Source organism: Dermacentor silvarum, chromosome 9 (genome assembly GCF_013339745.2).
Source record: "Dermacentor silvarum isolate Dsil-2018 chromosome 9, BIME_Dsil_1.4, whole genome shotgun sequence".
Taxonomy (NCBI): Eukaryota; Metazoa; Arthropoda; class Arachnida; order Ixodida; family Ixodidae; genus Dermacentor; species Dermacentor silvarum.
Window position 1 is genome coordinate 73,733,686 of NC_051162.1, and position 25,294 is coordinate 73,758,979.

General features: G+C 46.0%; 1 protein-coding gene and 1 pseudogene across 1 annotated transcript; both read right to left on the reverse strand.

Annotated features, from left to right (window-relative positions):
* Nucleotides 1-345: 345 nt before the first annotated feature.
* Nucleotides 346-19,991, reverse strand: LOC119465321 (cholinesterase 1). Its single transcript, XM_037726122.2, has 3 exons — nt 19,718-19,991; nt 16,763-17,976; nt 346-681 (listed from the first exon to the last, which is right to left on the reverse strand). The coding sequence occupies exons 1-3, from the start codon at nt 19,970-19,972 to the stop codon at nt 534-536; spliced, it is 1,617 nt and encodes a 538-aa protein (XP_037582050.1). The 5' UTR covers nt 19,973-19,991; the 3' UTR covers nt 346-533.
* Nucleotides 14,100-15,581, reverse strand: LOC125940309 (uncharacterized; annotated as a pseudogene).
* Nucleotides 19,992-25,294: the final 5,303 nt, after the last annotated feature.

Genomic DNA, 25,294 nt, shown 5'->3' on the forward strand with positions numbered 1-25,294 from the left:
AAACTTCTTGATTTCGCATTTTTCTGGAAGTCTGCTTTTTTAAGGTCTACATGGTTCAATAAAACACTTGGCTTCGCTCCTCTGTTTGCCTGAATGCCTTGTCTTTCAGTTGCCGCCAAGCCAGCGAAGCCGGTGCAGCTATATCTACCAGTTAACTTAGCGCTTGCTGAAATTTCAACGTGACCGATGCTTGCTATTACGCTCTTAAACCTGAAGTATACGCCCCACAAGTGCAATAAAGTTTATGATACGCGATCAGATATCGGATCTTTAGTGATATTGCAGAATACAAAGTATACTTCTTAGCGAGGCTTCCCTGCAGTAGGATATGATTCAATTCGCAGGCTGACAAAAATGGTATTTAGAGTCATTTTATTGCGTCGCAATGATTTTGTGTCTGAGATAATGGCAGAGTTAATCTATTTTAAACTGCGAAACGCACGTGGTGCGGTTCATCGACGAACCTATAGGTTGCGTCTTTCCACCGTAGGAAAACTTTGATCATACGTGACGCTTCAATCTCGAATGCATTCCTAATTTTGTGGGCCAGGCCTCCAGGCATTGCAGTAATTTCTACGGAAACCGATGACGTCTGTAATATTGTCGTTGTCCATGAAGACGGAAACCGGGTTGGCTGCGGTGTACTTTGGCCATTGCTTCCCCATTGGCAGTTGGGGCACCCTGCGCATGTAAGGCAAATATATGACGTTCATTTCGCTGCCTCTGCTGTTACTTGACAAACTTGCGAACGCCACAAGGGTCATATTAGAAGGCACAGCAACCTAAAAACACAATCTTTGTTTACTGTTTATGCTGGCATCATTCTCTGGAGTGCCTTAACATACCGAGGTGTGAGGATGTCATTCTATTGAGATTAGAGAGGTGCAGCTGAAAGGAAACATACGTGTATTATATTCCGCAAAATATTAGGTAAGGGGAAAATGGATGGTAATGCTTCAACCAAACAAATGTTTGTTTTGCTTCATTGTTTACATGGTTTTCGACCAAGGAAACAAGCAAACGCAACGTGTTTTTATGGAAAAGAAAACGCAGCCAATAAGCCGAATAAAATACGCAATACAATATTATTGTACAGGCTCTTAACTAAAGCGTTGCGCTGTGGTCCCGTGTACAACCTGTTCGCCGTCTACCTAATCGTTACGGCAGTTGCCTTAAACTCGCAAAAGCTCAAATTCGCACACGGTTGGAAAATCGTTTGGATTCATAGCAGCCTGATATTCTGGATGGTGAAATAGTAATGCGCTGCTAGTAAGGTGTAACTTGACAACCATTTTAAGATCACGTGGTTTCTAATGACGTGACTTCAAGCAGTAAAATTAGAACTTGTGTTTTTGGCTTCGAATTCTGTTTCGTAGTGTCATTTTTGGTTAAAAATCCTAAATGGTGTTACGTTCGTAACGCCTGACGACTCATTGCGTTGCTGCACTGAGGATCAACAAAGCCTTTGTTCACATTTTTGATGGCGCCAGACGAACTTGCTAGTGCATTCCGTTCAGCGTGATGAGGGACTAGAAAAATTTGCTTCATTCGCGAGGAATAGCTGGCACCTTTTTTTACATTCAAGAAAAGTGTAATGCTCTTTTCGGTGGCCTAGTCTATCTACCGAAGTCACAATGGTACAAACCGCACACACCCAGGGTCACGCTCACGCCAATTTTTGGGTATTCTTTGCTCGCGGTCACTGAATTAAGTAAATTTTTAAAGCATTAACGCGTCATTAGGTTTACTTATGCATAATTATATCAATATTATGTTTTTATAGGGTGAAAGTTTTTATAAAGTGAAGCTTAATACGCAGATATGCTTGCGCCCGTACTTAGGGCAACCATAGAATGAAAAATTATGCCATCACACACGACACACGGCTAGCCCACCTTCCATAGAAAGGTTGGCATCTACAAGAAAAAGGAAGAACGAAAAACAAAGAAGGGTACGGCACAGTGTGTGGATAAGAGATGTGCTCAAAAGAGTGTCGCATGCATGCCCATTAAGCATTGCATGATTTTGCAAAACCCTGCCAGATGGCGCCACCACCTGGCAGGTCAAAAATGCCGCTTTGCATGTTTTAGGTTCGCTATAGTAGAGCCCTGGTAGTTACAATTTTTCTGGTGTTTATTGATTCAGAACATACATTAATGGGGGTGCGGGGACAGGAAAATACATAGTAGATGTGCAGAAGGTGAACGCGTGAGGCCACCAGCACTGTAACTGCCTCACTGCCTTGCGGGAAGCTCACCAATCCTGTGGATACCTTTTATGGCCGCTTGCACAAATTAGGTGAGCACAAAGAAAAAAAAGAAGACGGGACAGTGTGGGATTGTTCCAAACTTCATGTTTGGCTTCAGATTAGTCTCGCATTCTGGTTCTGTGTGCAAATAGGCAATATAGTATTCAAAGCGTGACTACATGTCAAACAATATTGAATTTAGAGTAAAGTTTATGTATGCTAGGGCTCGCTGTCACTTCGTGTGAGTGCTTTTTATATGCAGAATATACTCTGGTCAGCGACCATGGACAGCGCGTGGCGCTTTTAGGTATTACTTTCTCTCAGTGATTATGTGTCACCGAACAGAATAAGACAAGCGGCATCGGAGGATATCAGAATTGCGCCCATGAGTACATTGGTTACCTAAACGCACCAAACAACGAGCCTCGTTTGCGATTCCAAACCGGTTTTCCAAACGCCGCACGTGCCCCAGGAGTGGGCCTACGTTAATCTAGAATGGCAGGGGAGGCGAGCGAAAAATACAACTAAATGGAAACAGAGAACAACGGCGAAGATTCAAGAGCGGGATCTAGCAACATGGAATTCGAAGAGAAGGGCGACAAGACGCTGAGTCAATCAGGTTCATGGTTGCAAAGAATTCAGGCAATAAAAAACCCCAGAAAAACAGAAGAAAAGCGTGGAAGCCAGGAAACAACCCCCAGCAGCGAGAAGGACCGAACGCGACGAGCAGCCCGAGAGTGCAAGCAAGCAAGCGAGGCTACAACAAACATAAACGGCATCAAGGCCAGGGAAGGGTAACCAATGGCAAGCCACTAATGTAGTGCGCATTGCAAACATGATTGATTACAAAGTGGTGCATCGGCCACGAACGGGCATGAAGCTGTCCAGTCGGCCAGACGAGAAGATCACCAGGCAAGTTGCAAGGGCAAATTTCTCACGAGCGAAACGGAGTCAAAGACCGTAACCAGGCAACACATGAACGGACTCATTCGCCACTTCTATAGCCGTGAGAAAGGTGTACTCGAGTCCGTGACCGAGAAATACCTCGAAGACGAGCATGAATGGCAGTTGCAGCCCGTCGTCCACCCAGAGTACGAGGGGGAACCTAAGTCGGATCTATGACAACTTTCCACCAAGGCAGAAATTGTGACAGTCTTATGAAACCTCGTGAGAAACGCGGTGCTCGGGCGGGACAAAATTAACGAGACCCTGCGTAACCTAAATGACGGTGCCACGGAGACCTTACTAAATTACATCAACAAAATCTAGGATAACGGCAATATACCTGCCCCCTGGAAGCACGTGGACATAACGATGATTCCGAAACCCGGCAAGCCCATAAAGACAGAGAACGTGCACACGATCTTCATCACGTCGTGGGCGGAAAAACTCTTCGAGCACTTCGTGCACAATCGGGTATCTTCTTACCTAGAAGAAGGGGGCATCTACCGAATATTCTGTTCGGTTTCCGGTTTCACCTCTCCACCCGGGACATTCTACATCAGCTGAAATAAGAAGTAATGGAAGGCCTCAGCCCGAGCCACAAGAGTGTCATCCTCGCACTTGACCTGAAGGGGGCATTCGATAACATCTCTCACGAAGCGGTGCTAAATAGCCTACAACCTACCAACTTAGGATAAATGACGTTCAATTACGTTCGGGACTTCCTGAGGTGGTGACCATAGGCATGTGAAACCACAAGATTGAAAAGATCCAAACACTGTAGAAAGGAACCCTCCAGGGGTCGGTGATGACCCCATTGTTGCTCAATACCGCGATGAAATCTGCGGAGTGCAATAGGCCTCTCTATATGGCTTTCATAGATTACGAAAATACATTTAATTCGGTAGATTTACCAGCAGTCATAGAGGCATTGCGTAAACAAGGAGTACAGGAGGCATACCTGAATATCTTAGGAAACATCTACAAATATCCTACAGCTACATTGGTTCCCACAAGAAAATTAGAAAGTTACCTATCAAGGAAGGGCTCAGGCAAGGAGACACAATCTCTCAAATGTTACTGACTGCATGCTTGGAAGAAGTATGCAAGCTCTTATACTGGGAAGGCATCGGAATGAGGATCAACGGAGAATATCTTAGCAACCTTCGGTTAGCAGATGACATTGTCCTATTCAGCAAAAATGGGGACAAATTGCAACAAATAATTGAGGACTTTAACCGAGAAAGTGTAAGAGTGGGGCTGATAATTACTATGCAGAAGATTAACATTGTTCAATAGCCTGGCAAGGAAACAACAATTCAGGATCGCCAGTCAGCCTCCAGAGTCTGTAAAGGAGTACGTTTATCTAGTTCAATTTTTCACAGAGGACCCTGATTATGAGAAGGAAATTTACATAAGAATAAAATTGGGTTGGAGTGCATACGGCGGGCATTGCCAAATCATGACTGGGAGCTTATCACTGTTGTAGTAGCAAAAAGTGTACAATTACTGCATTCTGCCGGTGCTAACATATGGACCAGAAACTTGAAGGTTAACAAAGAAGCTCGAGAACAAGTTAAGGACTGCGCAAAAAGTGATAGATCGAGTAATGTTAGGTCTAACTTAAGGGACAGGAAGAGAACGCTGTGGATCAGAGAGCAAACTGGGATAGCCGATATTGTAATGGATATCAAGAGAAAGAAATGGAGCTGGGCAGGCCATGTACTGCGTGGGATGAATAACCGGTGGCCCATTAGAGCTACAGAATGGATACCAACAGCACGGAAGCGCAGTCGAGGACGGCAGAAAACTAGGTGAGGTGATGGAGTTAGTAAATTTGCAGGTGCAAGTTGGAATCAGCTAGCGCAAGGCACGGGTAATTGGGGATCGCAGGAAGAGGCCATCGTCGAAGCTACAACACACGACCACGCAGATCTTGCGCATGATTCAACGAATTGCTAGCAGGAAGAGGGGACTCAAGGAACAGGACCTTATTCGATTAGTGCAGGCTCTGATTGTGAGCCGCATTGCGTACTCGGCACCATATTTAAATTTAAAAGACCCGCGGAAGTGCAGGTACTCGACCGGCTGATACGCAAGGCGTATAAGCAAGCGCTCGGACTCCCACCCGGAACGGCTACTTTTCGCCTCGAGGAGACAGGGGTGTACAACAACGCACGGGAAATCATAGAGGCCCACCTGGTAAGCCATAAGGAAAGACTACTACGCACAATAGCGGGACGCTGCGTCTTAGAACGTCTAGGATATTCCGTACGGAAGACCAGCGCACTGACCAAAATCCCAACACGAATACAAAAACTATGTACGTCTCACCGATTCCCAGGAACATGCACCCAAACTTCCACATCGGACGGAGACAAGCCCGAGCGCAGGCGCTCGCGAGAAAGTATGGAAACCACCCCAATGTCTTGTACGTACACGCGGCCAGCACCGCAAGAAGCACCGCATTCGTCACCAGCGTAGTCGACAATCACGGGACCGAAATAAATGCATCGTCGGTTTCCAAAGTGAGCGCTGCGGAGGCAGAGGAACTAGCGATAGTGTTAGCCATCACGACGAGACCGCAGTGGGATTGCGTCATAGTTCTGACGGACTCTCAGCCGGCATGCAGAAATTACTCCAGGGCCAAAATTTCCAGGGCTGCACATCGCATTCTGAATAGAGCGCACCAGCTGCCACCATACATACAAATCGTGTGGACTCCGGGGCATGAGTCCTTACGCGGCAATCAGCAGGCACACGCCTATATACGCCCGAGCGCATGCACACCGGGAGCCGCGAGATGACCGCGCCGAGCAGTTCCAACCAGAGCCAATATCATTAACCTACACTCACATCCTACAACACTATCGCCTTTCACGAAGAACACTACCCCCACCTCATAATTCTCTGACGCGAGAGGAGGCCGTAATATGGCGAAAACTCCAAACAAACACATATCCACATTTGAGTCTTTACCACGCCATGCACCTTGCGCTGTATTCCTATAAATGTCCACACTGTGATCAATGTGCAACACTTTACCACATGGTATGGGCTTGCGCAAACACACCACAGCTAACACCCCTAACGCACCCCACCACACGGCAATGGGAGGCAGCGCTGTCCAGCTCCGACTCGACGGACCAGCTCAACTTGGTCAACCGAGTGAGAAGCGCAGCTAAGGCCGCTGGACTCCTGGATTGAGGGGACCACCCACTGCAGAGCGGAGGAGCTACCTACGCTCGCGTGCTTTTATTAAAGTTTATTATCTCTCTCTCTCTCCTGCAGTGGACATACATATAGGCTGATGATAATGATGATAATGACGATAGCGATGAGGGAAATACCGCACATTTTGGGGAACGTCAGGGATAGTCGCAACGCCATATACGTGGACGACCTGACTATGTGGGCGTGCACGGGAAAGCCAGAAGAACAAGACGCCCTACAAAAAGCCGTCGACAAGATCGAGCGTTACCCACACCGCGGCGGTCTCTGTGTACCCCAGAAAAGTCAGAGTACCTAATCCTGAAAAATAGGAAGAGAGGAACACCTTCCCAGATGACACTACATACAGTTTTGACCTTGAACGAAGAAGGTGGACGTAGTGCGTATCCTGGACCTCAGTTTCTGGAAATGCAGTGCCGGTCTCGCCACCATTCGAATGCTCCACGAGATATTTACTCAAGTCACGCACCTGGTATGAAGGGTGGCAACAGAAAGCACATGCTGAAGGAGCAGGGCACGCTCAGACCAATACAAGTCCTGATAATCAGCAGAGGCACCTACGGCACCCCGTACCTTGGTCTGAATAAAAGCGAGATCGGCAAGCTGGACAATCTCACGCGAAAGACTTACAAGCTGGCACTGGGGCTTCCTCTGTCGACTTGGATGGATAAGCAAGTCAGGCTGGGAATCCACAATGCGTGGAAGGAACTAGCAGAGGCCGACAAGACGACTGAGATCGAGCGACTCAAGCTTACCATCATGAGCATGCTGGTAGGGACACGCTAAGACGACTGGACAGTGCACATGAACTCCGCAGCAAACAATGGGTCCCTGAGCACCTGCGAAATTACATAACGGCGGCCAGCATACCAAGAAACATGCAGACGAAACACAACAAAGAAAATAGGGATTGAGTGTATAAGCTCTTCGCAAAGCCTAAGAAGGTCCGAGACGAGGAGGAGAAAATAGATACTCCAATGCGGTAACATACAAGTAATGGGTGGCACACGTTGTAAGCGTAATCAAGGGCCAGGAAGAAGAGGTAGCAGCGGCCTCGGTGAACACTCGAGACATCGATTCCGAGGGAAGAAACGGCTATAGCCCTGGCCGCTACGATGGGCAAGCGAGAAGAACAGATCACTGTCATCACCTACTCGCAAACAGCTTGCAGAAACTTCCAAGCAGGCCACATATCCAAACAAACCCTGGTCATCGTGAAGAAACATGAAAATCTTCAAGATAAATGCATTATCTGGGCCCCGGGTCAATATTACCTTGTGGTTAATCTAGCACCTGGCGCCGCTGGCCGACAGTACATTCTCCGGGCTATCCTGCCGGGTCCACTGAGCCCGGGTCGGTCCACACGAAAGCTTCTCGAAGAAAATCTGTGACATCGTTAACTACAGACTGTGTAGGAGGACCTACTGATCTTAGCACCATAAGCGGACCTGAAGAGAGGCGGTGATGTTCCGGAAAGTGCCGACTGGTGCATTATAGCACAGTGTCCTACTGCAGGCCGTCCAACCCCACGAGCTACAGCTACAACTGCACCTTCTATACTTCACCCAATGTCCTCTGCAACATGTTATAGATGTGTGGGCGCAACCCATCGATACCTCATATCACCAGACCAACCACTGAGTAGTGGGAAGCGCAGCTGACAACCACGAGAACTAAAGTCTAGCATCGCTTAGAGACCAAGGCCAAGATATGGACTCAGGGCCACGGCATTATAGAATAGGGTCGCCGCCAACCACCGATAATTCAATCGTAGGCTCACTTTTATAATCTTATTCCTCCTCACCTTGTACCGAAATTGTGGCGACAAATATGATTCAATGTTGCTTAATTGCAAATATTTTTGCATTGTTTGAAATATTTTCTTTGCTCCACTCGTGCCATATTCTTCCGGACGACCTATTAATTTCCAGCATTTTCATTCGGTTTCTTTCCGGGCATGTAAGTCGACGTTGTCTTCTTTGGCGTTGACTTTGGCTGACGCTCATTTTTTTTACGATAGGCCATGTATGCCGATGCCGGATACAGTGATGTGTGTGGTGCAATGCGCTTTATTTTCAACAGTATTGGGCGCTAATGATGCAAGTGCCGTTATTTAAATCTACTGAGCGAGAAATTATTGCTTCTTGGGTCATTGAGAGCCACATATCCAGAATCCTATTGCGATCTTGCGACTTGGTATGACGCTCTGGAGGCGTGAAAGGGTCATATTGTCAAGATGACAGACAGCTCCCACGCTCGCTCAACCCATGTGAAGTCGCCCAAGAAGATATTGTTTCGAGAATGCTGACCCACATTTACCTCGCTTCAGTGTTAGTGGAGGCCACCTCATGGAATTAGAAGGGACTTAATGTTTAACATGTGCATCAGCCATCTTTACCATCTATATAATTAGATGCCGTAGGTGTACGCAGCAGATGTTCTTTGCCCGCTGCGATTCAAAGTGGATGGAAGCTGAAGCTGTCCAGCAGTAAAGATTAGCATGCGAGTATTAGACTTTATATAAGCTGACAACAAAGCAGTTAAGGGATTAGTGGTGTCGGTGTCGCTATATTCATACATAAATGTACATTTGGTGATAGAAGGTCTGATGAAGAAAGAAAACATAAAGAAAATATGTGGAAAACCTATACTGCAATGCCTGAAGTAAGAGCTCGTTAGCCCTAAAAGTCTAGGAAACTACTTCTCGCCGCCCCCTTTTAAAGGGGGGCGCCGATAGAAAGTATTATTACTATCATCATCATCATAATCATCATCATCAACGCTGGGAAGTAGGACGTCCGTGCTAAAAAAGCTTTAATGTAAACAAGCCCTAATTTGCATTAGATGCGACGTGAACGACGACGACCACTAAGCAGGCTTGATAAGAACGGGGCCAATTTTAGTAGTGTGCTCACTAAATCACTTGATATCATTTAACATTCGTGTGGAGACGCAATGACTTCAACAAAGACAACATTATCGATTGAGTAAATAGAGCATGAAAGGTGCGTTTACGTCCCTGCAACACGCGAAAATTTGACAATAATTACATTATTGCTGGCGGCAACAGTCGAAAATACGTCCAAATCACCGCACTGGTGTCATCACTATGACATTTTTTATTGCGATAGCAATTATATGGACATTCAAAGCGGATTTCGGCCGTCGCCGTCGCCGTGAGGTTCAGTATCTCGTCAACGGCGATGAAATCGTCGCCGCGCGCCGGGCGCTGTATGTGCGAGTGAAATGGCGCGAGGGACGCGCGCTTTCACGGCGCGTTCTACGCCGTGCTCCCTGAAGGGCTGCAGAATTAAGCGTATCTTTCCTCCTTTACAATCACCACATATATATAGAGCAAACGCGACTTCTTCCGTCGCGCGAAAGGCCGGGGGGGGGGGGGGACGGGAGGGAGGGAGGGGAGGCGAAGTTTAGCTGCGGCACCAAATGCGTATTTATATGAACACGTTGCGAGGCGAGCAGGTGGTAAAGACTTCCGACGCTGCTCGACGAGTGTCCCGTTCTGATCTCGTCGAAAACCTCCGAGCCGCCCCCAAAGGCACCGGCAACAGTCACCAACGCCGCACGCGTTCGGTGCGAATGTGGGCAAAACGCCGACGGCGTCGACAGCAGTTTTGCGCAGTTGCTGGTGCTGCTGCATGTCCAAGTTTACACAGCTGATAAAAATGCCATTCTTACTCCGAATAGCTCTCTACTAATTTGCTATCGCAAGTGATGCTTCCCCTTTCGGGTGAAACTTCGACATTTTTTGTAAATTTGTAAATGAAATTGGCACGTAGCCTAAATAGAACGTATTCGTTAAAAACAATGCGTAAAATACATCGTCTAAAAATTGTTCCTGCTTTCTCTTTATTTTAGGGGCGAAGCTCCTTAGGGTGTGGGTCTGTCCCTCCTCTGTAGTATGTAGTAGTAGTAGTAGTCGTCGTCGTAGTAGGTAGCCACGTCTACTTTTATGAAAAAAAAAATTCCGAAAGTTGTGTCCGTAGCGCGGAATCGAACCAGGGACCCCTCGCTTCCGAACGCGCGGCGCTAACCACTACGCCACGATGCTTTTTTTTTCTTTATTACCTTCTTTGCAACAATACATACACCCGTACAAATACAAAGCAGGTCACTTGGCGCTACACAATATTAACGCATAATTTGGCTAGACTGTGCTACTTTGAAAGGCCTTCAAAGAGGCCACCACAGACACCAAAACGTCAAGCTCCTGAATCCACTCTGGTGGTTCAATCATGTGCTTTAGGGCATCCCGGGTGTACGTAAGACTTTCAATTAGGTGTTGCCTTGCCGACCTTGCATCTACGCGGGCATTCCTGACATCCATGCGCGTTTTCCACACACTGTTCATACACAAAAGCATTATCATGTCAGCCGGCACTCCCTCTGCGTCTGCGCATGGCAAGAAACGAATACCGAAAGGGCTTATCGGCATTTCTTTTTTCAGAGTTCGTTTGAGAACGTCCCACAAGAAAACGGAGTCATGGCAATCCAGGAAGATGTGCTCGATAGTTTCCGATTTGTTACATATGATGCAGTTAACAGACCACGGAACAAATATGCCTTTACTTTGTAGCCATGGCTTCACAGGGAGAGTGCCAGAATGCAATTGAAGAAAGAATGTTTTAGCTGAAGGTCTAACAGGCATATTTTTCACACGTTTCAAAACATTCCGTTCAGGTCCTAAGTTGTATATCGTGCGATATACAGGAAGCGGTAAGAAAACATCTACAAGATCCCGATAGAGTTTCTTTTGCGTCACAGAAGACAAAAATTCATTCGAAAAATGAGCTTTCAGTAATGAAAATGACATAACAACTTCCTTCAGAAATCCGATTGGCGTTGGTGTTCGTTCATTTCTTGACGAAACAAACCACTCAGGCAAGGAAGAACTTAATCTCACTTGAATAACAGTACGCAGAAATATATCACTTTGATCCCGTAAGAAAAAGAACCTACATACGATCTGTTTCAAAAACAAATGTGTTAGCCCGAGTCCCCCATTCTTCAACGAATGAAACAAGTTACATCGGCTAGTTCTTTCCCAAGACGATCCCCATATAAATACTGCAAACACTCTATGAAATTTCTGCACCGAAACTCTTGCCATGCATAATACTTGTAGTACATAATACACTTTTGTAACTAAAAACAAACTGCACACACTAGCTTTTGAAAACATCGAGAAATTATGCCCACCCCATTTTCTGTCTGGTCTTTAACTCTTTTTATTTCTTCGCTCCAATACTCTGCACTGTCACGATAATGTTGCAATGGCACCCCAAGGTATTTTGCAGGGATAACGCTCCAATTTATGTTGCAAAAATAGCCGGGTGTCTGTGGCCAGCTGCCGTGCCATAAGCCTAGGCACTTAGTCCAGCTGACAGCACTTCCAGTTGCGGCACAAAAAGAAACAACCTCTTTCATAGTTTTTTTCACACTCTCTGTATCTCTGCAAAAAATTGCCACATCATCCGCATAAGCCAGAACTCTAGTCTCAATTCCTGAATAGATAAATCCACGAATAGATTGGCTTCTAATTATTTTCAAACAAAGCGGCTCTAAATACAAGGCAAACAGAAGAGGCGACAAGCAGCATCCCTGTTTTACTGAAGACTGCACTTTTATACTAGCGCTTAATTTTCTATTAATTATTAATTTTGCAGTGCAATCTTTGTACACCATTTTCACTCCATCTGTTATCACTGAACCGGCTTTAACGTGTTCTAAAAGCAAGAAAATGATATCATGGACGACTCTATCAAAAGCCTTTTCAAGATCATTTTGTATCATGGCCACTCGGCCCTCCTTTTCGTCACAACATTCCAGTATGGCCCTTGCAGTATGTATATTCGAAAATATTGATCTCCCTTTGATACCGCAGGTTTGATGGGGGCCCACAAGTTCTTTTATCATAGTTTGCAATCGTCTCACTAGTACTTTAGCGTAAACTTTATAGTCCGTATTTGTCAAGCTCATTGGTCTATAGGATTCAACCGCCAAAAGCTTCGCTGGGTCTTTCGCTTTAGGAATTAAAATAACGTGTGATGTGCGAAAAGAAGGAGGCGCTTCCTTGCCCTCGTACATCTCACTTATCACACGGTGTAATGCTACAGCTATTTCCCTTTTAAAGCTCTTATAGAAAGCCCCTCCGAGACCATCAGGCCCTGGCGACTTGCCGGGACGGAGATCGTCAATCGCATCCTCAACTTCCGAAAGGCCTATTGGTCTCTCGAGCGCTTCACAGACTTCATCTGATACTGTTGGAATTAAGGACAAGAATTGAGTCTTAAAACGTTCGATATCAGAGGTCTTTTTCCCCAACAGACTTTCATAATAAGACAGAAATGCGTGCACTATCATTCCAACATCATTAGTGGCTTCCCCTTGATATCTTATTTCCCTTATTTCTTTGGCAGCCGCGTGTTTTTTCTCATCGCACATTGCTCGCTTGGTTGGCGTCTCTCCCATCCATAAATGCTCTGCCCGTGCCCTTAATACCGCTCCCTTGTACTTCTCTTCATCCATCACTTCAAGCTCAGATTTAACTTGTTTGATTTCTTTCGTAAATAATCCAGGCGAAGAGCTTTCTGCGCAGAGCGTGTATTTTAAACTGAGGTGCAATTTCTTTTCACGTTCTTTTTCTTTATGCTGGACTACACATGCTCTCTCAATTGCGGTAAATTTAACTTCTGTCTTGAAGAGTTCCCATTCTGCAATGAAACACGCTGACGTAGTAGTGCTGAGCAAATTTTCGAGCTTATCTTGAACTGTTTTTCTAAAAACTTCATCTTGCAAAAGGTTATCATTTAGCTTCCATAAATCCCAGTTGAATTTTGATTCCCTTTGTTTCTTTCCTATCGTTGACATAACCATGCAATGATCGCTAAAGCTAACTTGTATCACTTGATAATTTGAGAATAAAGGTACAAAGGTTAATGAAGCATAAAGTCTGTCTAACCTGTTATGACATTCACCTTGGTAGTGCGTATACACGGCATGATTTTCACTTGACAACACATAACCAATGTCTTCAAGGTCTTGCTCCCTGACAATCGAACTTAAAAGCAAGGCACTTTTATCGCGAACGCTGGGCAACTTAGATGTATCTTCTGGAAAGCAAACACAGTTAAAATCACCCAGTAAAATGACATGCCTTTCACAATTATGTGCTGCTGAACTTGACCAAAAAAGACTTCCCGCTCCCGTGCTACGTTAGGAGCGTACACGCATATGGCCCTCCAAGGCATCTCTGAAAAAGTAAAATCACAGAGAACCAATCTACCATCCTCGGATGACGTGACCGCTTCTACCACGGCAATGCTGCTACGCAAGAAAATAAGACAGCCCCCAGACCTACCCACCGCATGACACACGCATACGCTATATCTGGGGCGGAAAATGTTAACCATTTGCTCCGTCTGTTCATCACTCCCAATTTTTGTTTCTTGAATGGCCAATAAGTCAATATTATTTTCAACAAGGATACGATTAACTTGACATTGCCTTCTACGCGCGCGTAGTCCACGCACGTTCAACGTCGCGACACAAAGACCATTCGAAATGCTAGCTGCCATTTTAAAGACAAGATAATCTGCACCATGCAGTTACCACACATCGTCCGTCTCACATCTCCTGTTTCGTTGACACGGTGGTCTAGCCAGGCGAACCGTGGTTTTCGGGGCTTTAAACAGCAATGACGACGGCCAAAGCACATCCCACCCACAAACCCTAGTCCCCAGACCACAACACTCTTGCTCTCCTAGAAACGCCTCCGCTTCAGCGGAGGCGTCGGGGTTGTAGTGCGGCGTTTGGCTTGAACGCCGGGCTTGGGCTTGAACGCCGGTCGGCGTCCGGGTGGAGCCTTCGGAGGAGGCTCGTCACTACTCCCTTTCTCTTGATCCTTTTCTTCCTGCTCATCCGTCTCCTCATGAAGCCTCTTAGCAGGCGCACTGCAAGACGCAGGCATCACGGTGTCGTAAGTGTCCTGCGTTTCCCCGGTCGTCGCTTCTGCTAAGGTGCAAGTTTCCTTGGCGTCTTTACCCTCGATCTCAACCGAGCAATTTGGCTCTGCCGTGTCATCCCATGGGTCTTTCCCGCCGTCCGATGGCTTGGCCTCGTCAGCAGGTGTTGCCTTCTTCAGAGGCGTCAACACCGAGGGCTGGACATCACTCCCTTCACCAGCGGCTTCCACTGCGTCTACCACGTCCATCAGGTGATCAGTCGCGTCCTCTTTCAATGCCGGGCCTGTCACTGTTGCGTAGGTTCGCACGCACTGAGTCTCGTCGTGGCCGTAACGACGACAAAGCCCGCAGCGTGGTACGCGGCACTCGCGTCGTATGTGCCCGATGGCCCGGCATCGGAGGCAGAGAGGAGCTCTGCCTGGGACGTGCACGAGCGCGACATCTTCCGCTACTCGCAGCTGGTGGGGCAAGTCTTCAGTGGTGACGCCAGCCTTCAGCTTCAGTGTCACGGAACGGGTGGTTGACCCTTTGTCAACGCATCCTTGGACCCGCCACTTGTCCCTGGTGATTTCAGTCACTTTCCCAAAGGTGACAAAGCAGTACGAACGTCTTCGTCGGGTACTCCGTGAAGAAGCCAGTAGAGCTTGAGTCGGACGCCACGGTCGCACGGGTCGACGACCACACAACGGTGGTCCTTGACATCAAAAGCGTCCGCAGCAAGAATCTTCTTTTTCCCTTCTTCGTCCTTGAAAGTCACCGCCCACAGATGGTTCATCTGATATGCACCCAGGGCAACCACTTCCGGCATGAGCGACAGTCGTATAAGAGTGTCGCGAAAATGTTCCACCTTGTAAGGCCTTGCCTTGACATCCCCGTGCAAAAAAACTGTGTGCAAAACGGACGCACCTGTTGGCAATGATGGCAAAATCAGTTGGTAGTCCTGGCCTGGTTTTTCAGTTGACCTGATACCGCGGCCCTGCCGGGCCGCTGAAACCGCTCCTTCGGAGCTCATGCTACGCACGACCGTTCACCACGGACGCAAGAAAGCAACTGACTACGCCACGAAGCGCACATGGACACACGCACCACGATGACAATAAATACCCAACATTAACGAAAGACTGCGCGTTTCTAACGCGTTTGTGCTAGCGCATTACGGCCCGTGTAAGAAGCTGGTGTAAGACGCTGTGGCCTCTCCGCCTTACCCCCGTATTCATAAACGCTCCTCGACTTGAACTGGACTTGCCACCGCCTTGGGCAGCGCGTTCGAAACGCGTTGAAGGCGGTGGCAAGTCAAGTCGAGGAGCGTTTATGAATACGGGGGTTATACTCTCTCAGCAGTCATGTGATGGCGTCGGCAAACGCGGTGCACATTCCGGCATGTGTAAACGGCTGCGTAAGACGCTGTGGCCTCTCCCCCTTACTAGAGAGTACTGCACGTTTCTAACGCGTTTGTGCTGGCGTCCCCTTAAGCGGGAGATGGTGCAATTATAATGAAGGGCGCTGTTATAAAAGTGGAATGACGTCACATATGGCGCGTGTCATTGGTGGAAGTCAAAGTGCGGCGAGACTGGGCGAATTACACGGAACATACACGGTTTACCGATGATTCCCTCCGGAACTTCGCCCACTCATCATCATTCACCCCGTGGATATGCGGTGATTTTTTTTTGACAAAGGTAGTAACACTTTAGAAATCATATTCACTTTGTGCTTATGAGCATTGTGCTAACTCCGCGAGAATTTCGAACATAAATATAACACATTTGCAAAAATGTGCACCAATTCTACGGGGTGTCGATTTTTGTTAGTCAGTTGAATATGTGTTTAGATTTCTGGTGCTACTAATGTCCGCCTCTTCGAATAACCCAGCACAAATGATAAGAATTATGCTACCTGCAACAGAGGATTTTTAAAATTGTCGTAAAACTTAAAAATGAGAGACATATAAGAGGAAAAAAAATTAAATTATGGGGTTTTACGTGCCAAAACCAGTTCTGATTATGAGGCACGCCGTAGTGGGGGACTCCGGAAATTTGGACCACCTGGGGTTCTTTAACGTGCACCTAAATCCAAGTACACGGGTGTTTTCGCATTTCGCCCCCATCGAAATGCGGCCGCCGTGGCCGGGATTCGATCCCGCGACCTTGTGCTCAGCAGCCCAACACCATAGCCACTGAGCAACCACGGCGGGTGACATATAAGAGACACTACCACGCTGCTACGATCTTTTCCTGTCGAACACTAATTAAGAAGGCGTAAGAAGAACACAAGAAACTGAAAACTTAAAACATCAAAAGCGCGTACTGTTAAAACCCCAATAGATGAGCACTTTATGCTAAATAAAAATGTCACTCACCCAGTGTCAGCAAAGGTTGACAGCACATTGATGAAAGTCTGGGACATGGCAGCGTCTTTGGCGTCGAATTGCTCCTGGTTAACGAGGGGGAATCCTAGTATGTAGCCCAAGTCCCAACTATGCGGCGTGCCCATCCACGTTGGCAGGTCACTTTTTGCTGACATGTAGGCAAAGACGTAGGAGTACACCGAGTGACCGTGTTCGGAATGACCCTCGGCCGTGAAGTGCTTGGGGCACACGAAGGTGTTGTCCGAGAGAAAGTCCACGTACGCACGCCTCAGGGAAGCCTTGTCGCACACTTCAGAAGTGTATGGGGCGAGGTTCTTCGAGGAGTTCGTCTTCAGCCAGGAGAAGATACTCTCGTGGATAGACCTGTTGAATGACTCCTCTTCGAGGCCTTCAATCCTCTCTGCCAACAGTTGCAGCCTGGGAGGGTACAACAGTGCTATGGCTCCCTCGTCCGTGGTCACTCCGACTATTAGGTCGACAGGGTTGAACAAGCCTTCTTTCACCGCTACAGCCGGATCGTTTGGCAGGAATTCGTTGGGAAATGTCGGCACGAACGGGAATATCTTGGGCGCGAGCTTTTCGCTCGCCGCAAGCACGAGTTCGTCGGCACTTTTGGTTCGCAGGCAGGCCACCACTGATTCTGGGTGGGAGGCCAAGCTAGTGTTACCATCGGCACAACCGACAGCCACAGCAACAGCGTTGCCTTTGTGGACGCTCTCGCTCACGGGCTCGACAAAATCTCGACTGTGTAGCGTTCCGCTCATAAGGCACGCCGTCTTGAAGAGGCCGCTGCTCATTGGCGAGATTACGTGAGCATGGGCGCTCATGCCTCCCGCGCTCTCCCCGAAAATCGTCACTCTCGATGGGTCACCTCTAAAATGGTGAATATTTTCCTGGATCCACCTCAACGCCAAGTTCTGGTCCATGAGGCCCACGTTACCGGGTGCCTCTGGTGAGTTCGCGTCTAGGAATCCGAGGACGCCGAGCCTGTAGTTGAAGGAGACGACGATGAAACCAGTTCTGGCGGCCAGGATGGCGCCATTGAAAACTTCGACGCTGGAGGAGCCGTGTGAAAAGCCTCCGCCATGGATTGACACGAGCACAGGAGCGGGCGTTTGGATGCGCGCGACAGGGGTCCAGACGTTAAGGTGCAGGCAGTCCTCAGTGAAGTTCACGCCGGCACTCAGGAGGGGGCTAATGACGACCTGCATGAATAGATCCCATTTGACATTGTTATTTCTTTTTACTGGGAGGGAATAATTGCATTGCTACACAACACCATGAACGTGAGTTCGCGTCACGAAGTAGGGTGCTCTAAGGAATGTAAGGACTTGCACTCTTCCTCTATGCCCTCCAGCTTAGGACACGTTCTCCTAGTGGATGCTTGGTGTATTTCCTATATTTGTTGGCAAATTGCTTTAAAAGGGCGTCGCTTTTTTTTCAATAAACACAAGTTCTGAGTTTGTGTCCTGGCGTCTTAGCCTTGTTCTGTTGATTCTCCATTATTTTACACAGATTATTATCAATCAGTTGAAATTCATTCGCCTTACTCAAATGTAATAAAATTACCGTTTTGTATCTCATAATTTATAATAACATTAACTTTCAATCCGCTCCCAAATCAATAATGTAGGGAGGTAGTAGTACTACTCTAGAAGCAACCAATCAGAGCCTAGTCAGGGTATACTTTAGTTTACTGCATTGAACTGTGCTGAACAGCGTGCACCGTGCTGAACAACGAACGCATAAAAAAAGAAACCTTCATTGAGCCCCATTACATTACACACATATGCACTGAGACTGTAGTCCAGAACAATATTTCCTTAACACAATTATCGTTAAACTAGCCTTTCTGTCGCAGATTCAACCCGTTTTCTGTATTATCGTTTTCTTTATTTAACCTTTGACGCTAACTTAGGTCACACTGTGTATACGCCACTCCCCAATAAACCTACTTCACGTTAGCTTGGGTGAGTGAGTATGTGCATCTTTTCAATAAAACTATTTTATGCTGACTTAGGTCACTTTGTAAGTTTGTATGTACCGCTGGGTATGTACCACTTATCAGAGAAATAAAAGTAAATAAACTTTAGGCTGTATTTGGCATTGAATCCACGTAAAATGGGCACCTCAAGCACCGCGCCCAGACCCTTTACCGAGCTTCGCTACAAATGCAATTAGAAAATGCCGCCGTTCAACAAACCCCTTTTACGCCAACTTAGGTCACTGGGTATACGCATTGGTTATGTGACGCTCTTCAATAACAAAAATCCTTTAAAAAATCGGTGCTGGGTGGAACCGAACCTGCGTCATACATTTTCTGACAATCTTGTCTGAAATGTTACTGTGAAGAAGGCTCCCGTGGGGGTGCCGAAAAGTGAAAACGCTTTAAAATCCTTTTGGCCTGTGTCACAGTCTTTACCCTTCTAATGAATATATATTCAGACACACGCCACGCGCAGACTTTATGGTGGCACTGCTAGATGGCGTTGTGTCTCCAGAGGGAAGCATGAGAGAGTAGCGTGGCTGCAGCACACGCCTAATACACGCGTATGACGAGATTCGGCGATGGCAGAACGGGGCGTAACTACATTGCTTCAATGCATATTGCAATAACGTCATTAGTAATCCTGAAATGGTTTCTTCCACAATTGCTTTGTCATGGATTGTCATACTTAGTGTCCTAAATGATATCTCAATACTCACTATGAATGGGTTTAAAATGTACGCTTGGTAGTATATTCAACTATTGAGCACACAAGCACAAGAGAGCTAAGATGTGCCCCAATAATCCTTCATCTTGCAACACTAAACCGTGGGTCGGGAAATGATATCTCCTCTTAGTGCTCGCATGATGTCCCTGTTCACTGGAGCAAGTCAGCTGCCTGCTCACCTCTATGAATTAGCACTTTTAACTGTTTGACGATAAAAAGAAAGTACGCCTACTTGTGGGCAAGCAGTCCTCCTGCTTGTGGCGTCCACCACACCCTCCCAATTCTGGTGGGGTTGGGGTGGTTGGAAGCGTAGCCTTCCCAGTGGGGGCTGTGCGTACGGAATGCCACGGTACTCTTCTACTGTGCGACCCAGTATTCCGATCCGGTTTCCGCCGACGAAACCCTGAGAAGTGGGCTTCTCCACATCGAATGCGATGCCGCATGAGGCCGTGGCCAAAAGGAACAGGACGGTGACCATTGCCGCCATGCGCAGGGTCTGCTTGTCAACTCGACTGCAAAACGTTGTTTCACGCTTAAACCTAACAGTAGCGAAATAAGCATTGCAGATCTGAAGACTAGTTCATCATTTTCTTATGAACCTATCCTGCGTCAAATATACAAAAGGTACTATAGGACACTGCGTGCAAAACTTTATTGCAACATTTCAATTTATGTTATGGCAATTTCAGACGTCTTCCCAAAACCACGTCCGTTTTCTTGATACTTTGTCTGGGGCCATTTCTGTCCATGCTGTGTACGGAAGATGGTCACGTGAGAGGTGGGCATCCCGATGCTTTGGCACTCGATCCGGCACGCTTGGTCATCTGCTATGCTAATAAATGGCACCGAGCATTGAGCAACAATATAACACGCCCGAAAATACTCCGACAAGCGTTAACACGTCGCCTACATCGCGACATCCTGCTCTGATGTGAGCAGCTTCTGCAACATGACGTCGTAACACACTCCTCCACGAAAATGAAACTGAAACTGTTTTCTAGAAAATATGTTAGAGGAAATAATTTATAGAGCTTGCTTAGAGCATTTAGAGAATTTTCTGGTGCTTCGATGCCCGGTGTGTTCATTTAACAAAGAAAATAAACGGCAGAGAATGCCACGCAATGTTCTTTTAAATTATCATGCTGACATAAGACACTTTAGGGCACCCTGAATGTTACTCGTATGTTCACTTTCAGTCAAATAAACAATGTATTGGCTCCATAATGCTGTCAAGGTTTCCCAAAACTACGCTGCCTGCGATGAGTACCAATTGTCACTGGCTAAAAGCGTAATGCGTGCAGCTTTACACTGACCTATCGGATTCGCCTTCATAAAATAGAGGCTCACTTACAATTGCCAATTCCTTAAATTTTCAGCAATAAAACGGCACTTGTATTGCATTTAGTATTATTATTGGCAAAATGGTCACATTCAGTAGAAAACGACAAAAGTTCCAGAGCGGCACCCAGCTCCAGGTGCATAGGACACCTCGTCTGTGAAACTTCCCACAAAAATGCCCAACAGTAGAGCATACATCATAGTAGCGCTCTCTGTGTCTTGATTATGATACTATATCTAGCTATAGATATCTATACATAGGTAGCTCTAGCTGAATAGTGATAGCTTTAACTGTACTTTAGATCAGGCCTGTAAATAGAGCTCATTTACAGTCAGTGCAATCAGTTAAAATACAGTACAAGCAATTGAAGGCAAAAACAAAAGCAAGGTGTTAAGCAGACCCCTCTTTCAACATCACTAGGTCAGCATGTGCACTTATGCCTCTAGCCACCTTACTATAGAATTGCAGAATCTTGGTACGACAATATGCTGCGTTTTCATCACGCTCTGGGCAGAAGCTTCTGGGTGTCTTTAAGCAATAGAAGATTATTCTGGTAACGTAGATGGTGTGCATGATGGTGTGCAAAAAGAGAGAACTCTGTAAGAAAGCAAAACTCTTACCAAGAAGCCCCTTAGAGCGTTCGAATGAATCAAGTGGGCACTGAAAAAAGGTGAAGCCAAAAGTCAATGAAGACATTGGGGAAAACAAAATATTTTCTTCTTCAACTCAAATATAACCATAAGTTCGAATTGTTCGTAAACTGTTGTTGAGCTTTGCATTTCAGATAAAGTAAGCGTAATTAAAATCAACTGGCCTGTCAATGGGTGCAGAACCTAGAACCTCTGCGTGGCGGGCACGTGACACACTACCGCTACAGATACGGTGATGGCTCTTCCTCCTTCGTCTTTATAGGGTATTTATGTTATGTGTTTGACGGTATATGTGCTGCTAAGCGTCAACGGCTCATTCACATCGGTGACTGAGGGCCGTCGCGACACCGGTCGCAATTCATTGCTTATATCTAAGTGCGACCGTTTTGGGCCAATTTCTCGCGGCGCTATTTTGCAGTCGCAAAGTGCTGAACCAATCAGATGAGTCCAGAAGAGGACGTCTCTATACAATCACAGTTATTTTACGAGGCGATGGTATTGGGAACAGGCATGGACGGCATATCGTGAAACATATCGGTGTATTTCGATGTTTCTTGCAATTAATGTCCACCTGTTCGAGTAATTCAGCTGAAGACCTAGAATTATGCTACCTGCCATGGACAAACTTCAAGAAATGAGTTCAAATCCCCCCACCCCCCCAAAAAAAGGACCACGTTACAGTCTGGCCAGAACAATTCTTAGCGTAAAGCCCGGGGGGGAGGGGGGTAGGGAGGGTACATATTGACTTAAGATACTCTGCAACCCTTGATATTGTGCGTGCAGTCACGGTAAGCAGCCTATAGACCTAATTAGGCGTTGTAAAAACTGCGCCCACGCGTATGGAGGATGGAATGAACGGGAAAATGAACGCAAGCGCTGTCTTCCAACTATGAGTTTATTAAAAGGCCACGTATTCGGGAAGACCACTTTTATGTTTTACGGAATTTAAAAAAATCGTCTGTTGCAGATTACATAATTGTAGTCTTTTAGACACAATATTCCGAGAGCCGAACATTTCTTTCACGGGAAATTGAAACACGCATTGAAAAAATTGCGAGAAATTTATTAACTTTCTTTCAAATTATTTAATTTGCGGCACACATTGCAATTGATAAATTGTAGCCAGTAGAGCTTGCAAGTCGTATCCACATGGAATCAATTTCTTCAATAACATCAGTTTGGAGATAGTCGCCATCAAAGTCGCCGTAAAGATGCACTGCTGTTCTACATTGTTCTCTAACAAAAGGCACTCTTATGTATTGAAGAAATCCCGGCCGCGGCGGCCGCATTTTGATGTAGGCGATATGCAAAAACGCCCGTGTGCTTGCGTTGTAGTGCACGTTAAAGAGCCCCAGATGGTAAAAATTATTCCGGAGCCCTCCACTACGGCGTGCCTCATAATCAGAACTAGTTTTAGCCCGTAACACCCCAAAAAGAAGTATGTATTGAAGAAAGAAAGTTACTGGAACGCCCATGCATTATGTACCTCATCTTGGGAAATAATATGTCGACAGTGATGTCTCCCTGGAAATTCTTTCGTAGTGTATACGTCTCGCCATCTCACAGGCTATAATACGTAAATTGCAATATGTGCCGTAATGTAAATAAATAATATGTTAATTACTAAATTTTACTTATTTGGTTAAATACATGTTTCTGGTTTCTCGTGATAATAATCTTCGCCTCTTTAAATAACCCTGCTCGATGACCAGAATTATGCATTATGTCATAGACGACTTTCAAATATTGCGTAAAACTTTAAAGTTATCACCCTATGTATAAGTATATGGGCATTGCCAAACACGTGATTGCAATCGAACTGTATCATTGCGAAGTTTCTATCATTACTAAAACGAGAAAGAACAAAACGCTAAACCAAACATACTCACTCATCGTTAACTTGTGAGAAAGCAAGGTTGATTAAGAGCGAGAGCCACTCTCCGCACATTTAACATAGGTGAATTCTCTGTCAGACTGGGCAACTGGGGGCTTGCTTACACAATCAGCCTTGGCAATGACTGAGGCCTCAGTTATCACCCTTGAGCGATCACCCGCTTGTTTCGCGACGACCACAGTCTGGGGAAACATTGGAACGCAACCACACTGATTAAAATTCAATGCGAGAAACGCCTCCCCACTCTTCTGTTCTTTATATTGTGCTCTTGTAGTCTGACGTTGAGGCGTTTGCCAGGCTGTCCTAAGTACTTTGTACCGGATGAAGGGGGAAGACTATGCAGAATTTCCTTGGTGCATTTTACAAAACAGTTTTTATGTTCCCCGTTGTACTTGCGTGGTACCGACTACAGGAAAATATTTAATGGTGCAGAAGGGTAGGAAGGGGTTTATAGCATTACTTTGTAATCAGTGTGGTTGCTTTATGCGGTCCTTTATTTGCAATGCCTCACAAGTTCTAGTGTACCGTAGAGCAGGAAGAGTGCCAATATTATACTAATAAATCAGAAGAGAGGCGTTAAAGAATTTAAGAATACAAACACGTTAGCTTTCTTTCACTATTGTATAAAATATTCACCAACATATTTGCCAAGAGAGCAGGCGGGCTTCAGGGAGTTACAGTCTACTATGAATCACGTCCATGTAATCTATCAGCAATTGAGAAGTCTGCAGAGTACAATCGAACTCTCTATGCGGTCTTCATATGTTATGAAAAGGCATTTCACTCAGTAGAAGTTCCAGCATTCAAGGAGGGATTGCGTAACTAAGAAAAACAGGAGACATACGTGAATATGTCAGGAAATATCTGCAAAGATTCCACGGCTACCTTGTTTCCCCACACGAGAAAAAAGCTATCAAGATGGGGGACAGACATGGAGAAACAACCTCTCCAATGGTATTCACGGTATTAGAGGAAGAACTCGAGATATTACATAGGCAAAGCTTAGGAGTGAGAATTGACGGCGAATATCTCAACGGCCTCCCGTTTGCAGATGACATTGTCCTGGTGAGCAACACTGGGGACGAATTACTACTAAGGATTGCGGATCTTAATCCTCAAACTGTAAGAGTAGGGTTGAAGTTAAATTGTAGAAGACGAAAGTAATATTCAATAGTCTGGCAAGGGAACAAGAATTCATGATCGTCACTCAGCGTCAAGACTTTGAATGAGTAAGTCAATTACTTGCAGGAGACACTGGTCATGAGAAGGAAATTACCGGGAGAATAAAAATGGACTGGAGTGCATGTGGCAGGCATTACCAATTGCTGACTAGGAGCTTGCCACTGTCACTGAAAAGCAATGTGTACAATCATTGCATTCTACTGGTGCTAACATATGGGGCAGAAACTTGAAGGTTAACAAAGAAGCTCTAGAACAAGTTAAGGACCGCTCAAACAGCGATAGGACGAAAATGTTAGGCCTAACATTAGGAGACAGGAAGAGAGTGGTGTGGATCAGAGAGCAAACGGAGATAATCGATATTCTAGTTGACATTAGGAGAAAGAAATGGAGCTGGGCAGGCCATGTAATGCGTAGGATGGATAACCAGTGGATCATTACAGTTTCATAATGGGTGCCAATTAGGGGAGGGCAGCGCAGTTGAGCACGGCCGGAAATTAGGTGGGATGATGAAATAAGGAATTGGCAGGCGCAAGTTGAGATAAGCTAGAGCACGATCATTGTAAGAGGCCACCTTTCTGCAGGCCACTTAAATATAGGCTGATGATGATGCTGAGAATAAAAAATAATCATTATATATATATATATATATATATATATATATATATATATATATATATATAACGAGAAGAAAGGGAACCGAGGGGCCCTGTTTTTATTAATAATATGATAAGAAGCCAACAAACA

Bases quoted from the DNA above. Each gene is read 5' to 3' on its own strand.
- LOC119465321 (XM_037726122.2), bottom strand. From the start codon at position 19,972: ATGGCGGCAATGGTCACCGTCCTGTTCCTTTTGGCCACGGCCTCATGC. The intron at 17,977-19,717 runs GTAGGCGTACTT...CTATTCATGCAG, and splicing joins GGAGGACTGCTTGCCCACAA to GTCGTCATTAGCCCCCTCCT. The intron at 682-16,762 runs GTGAGTGACATT...TTACATGCGCAG, and splicing joins TCAACCTTTGCTGACACTGG to GGTGCCCCAACTGCCAATGG.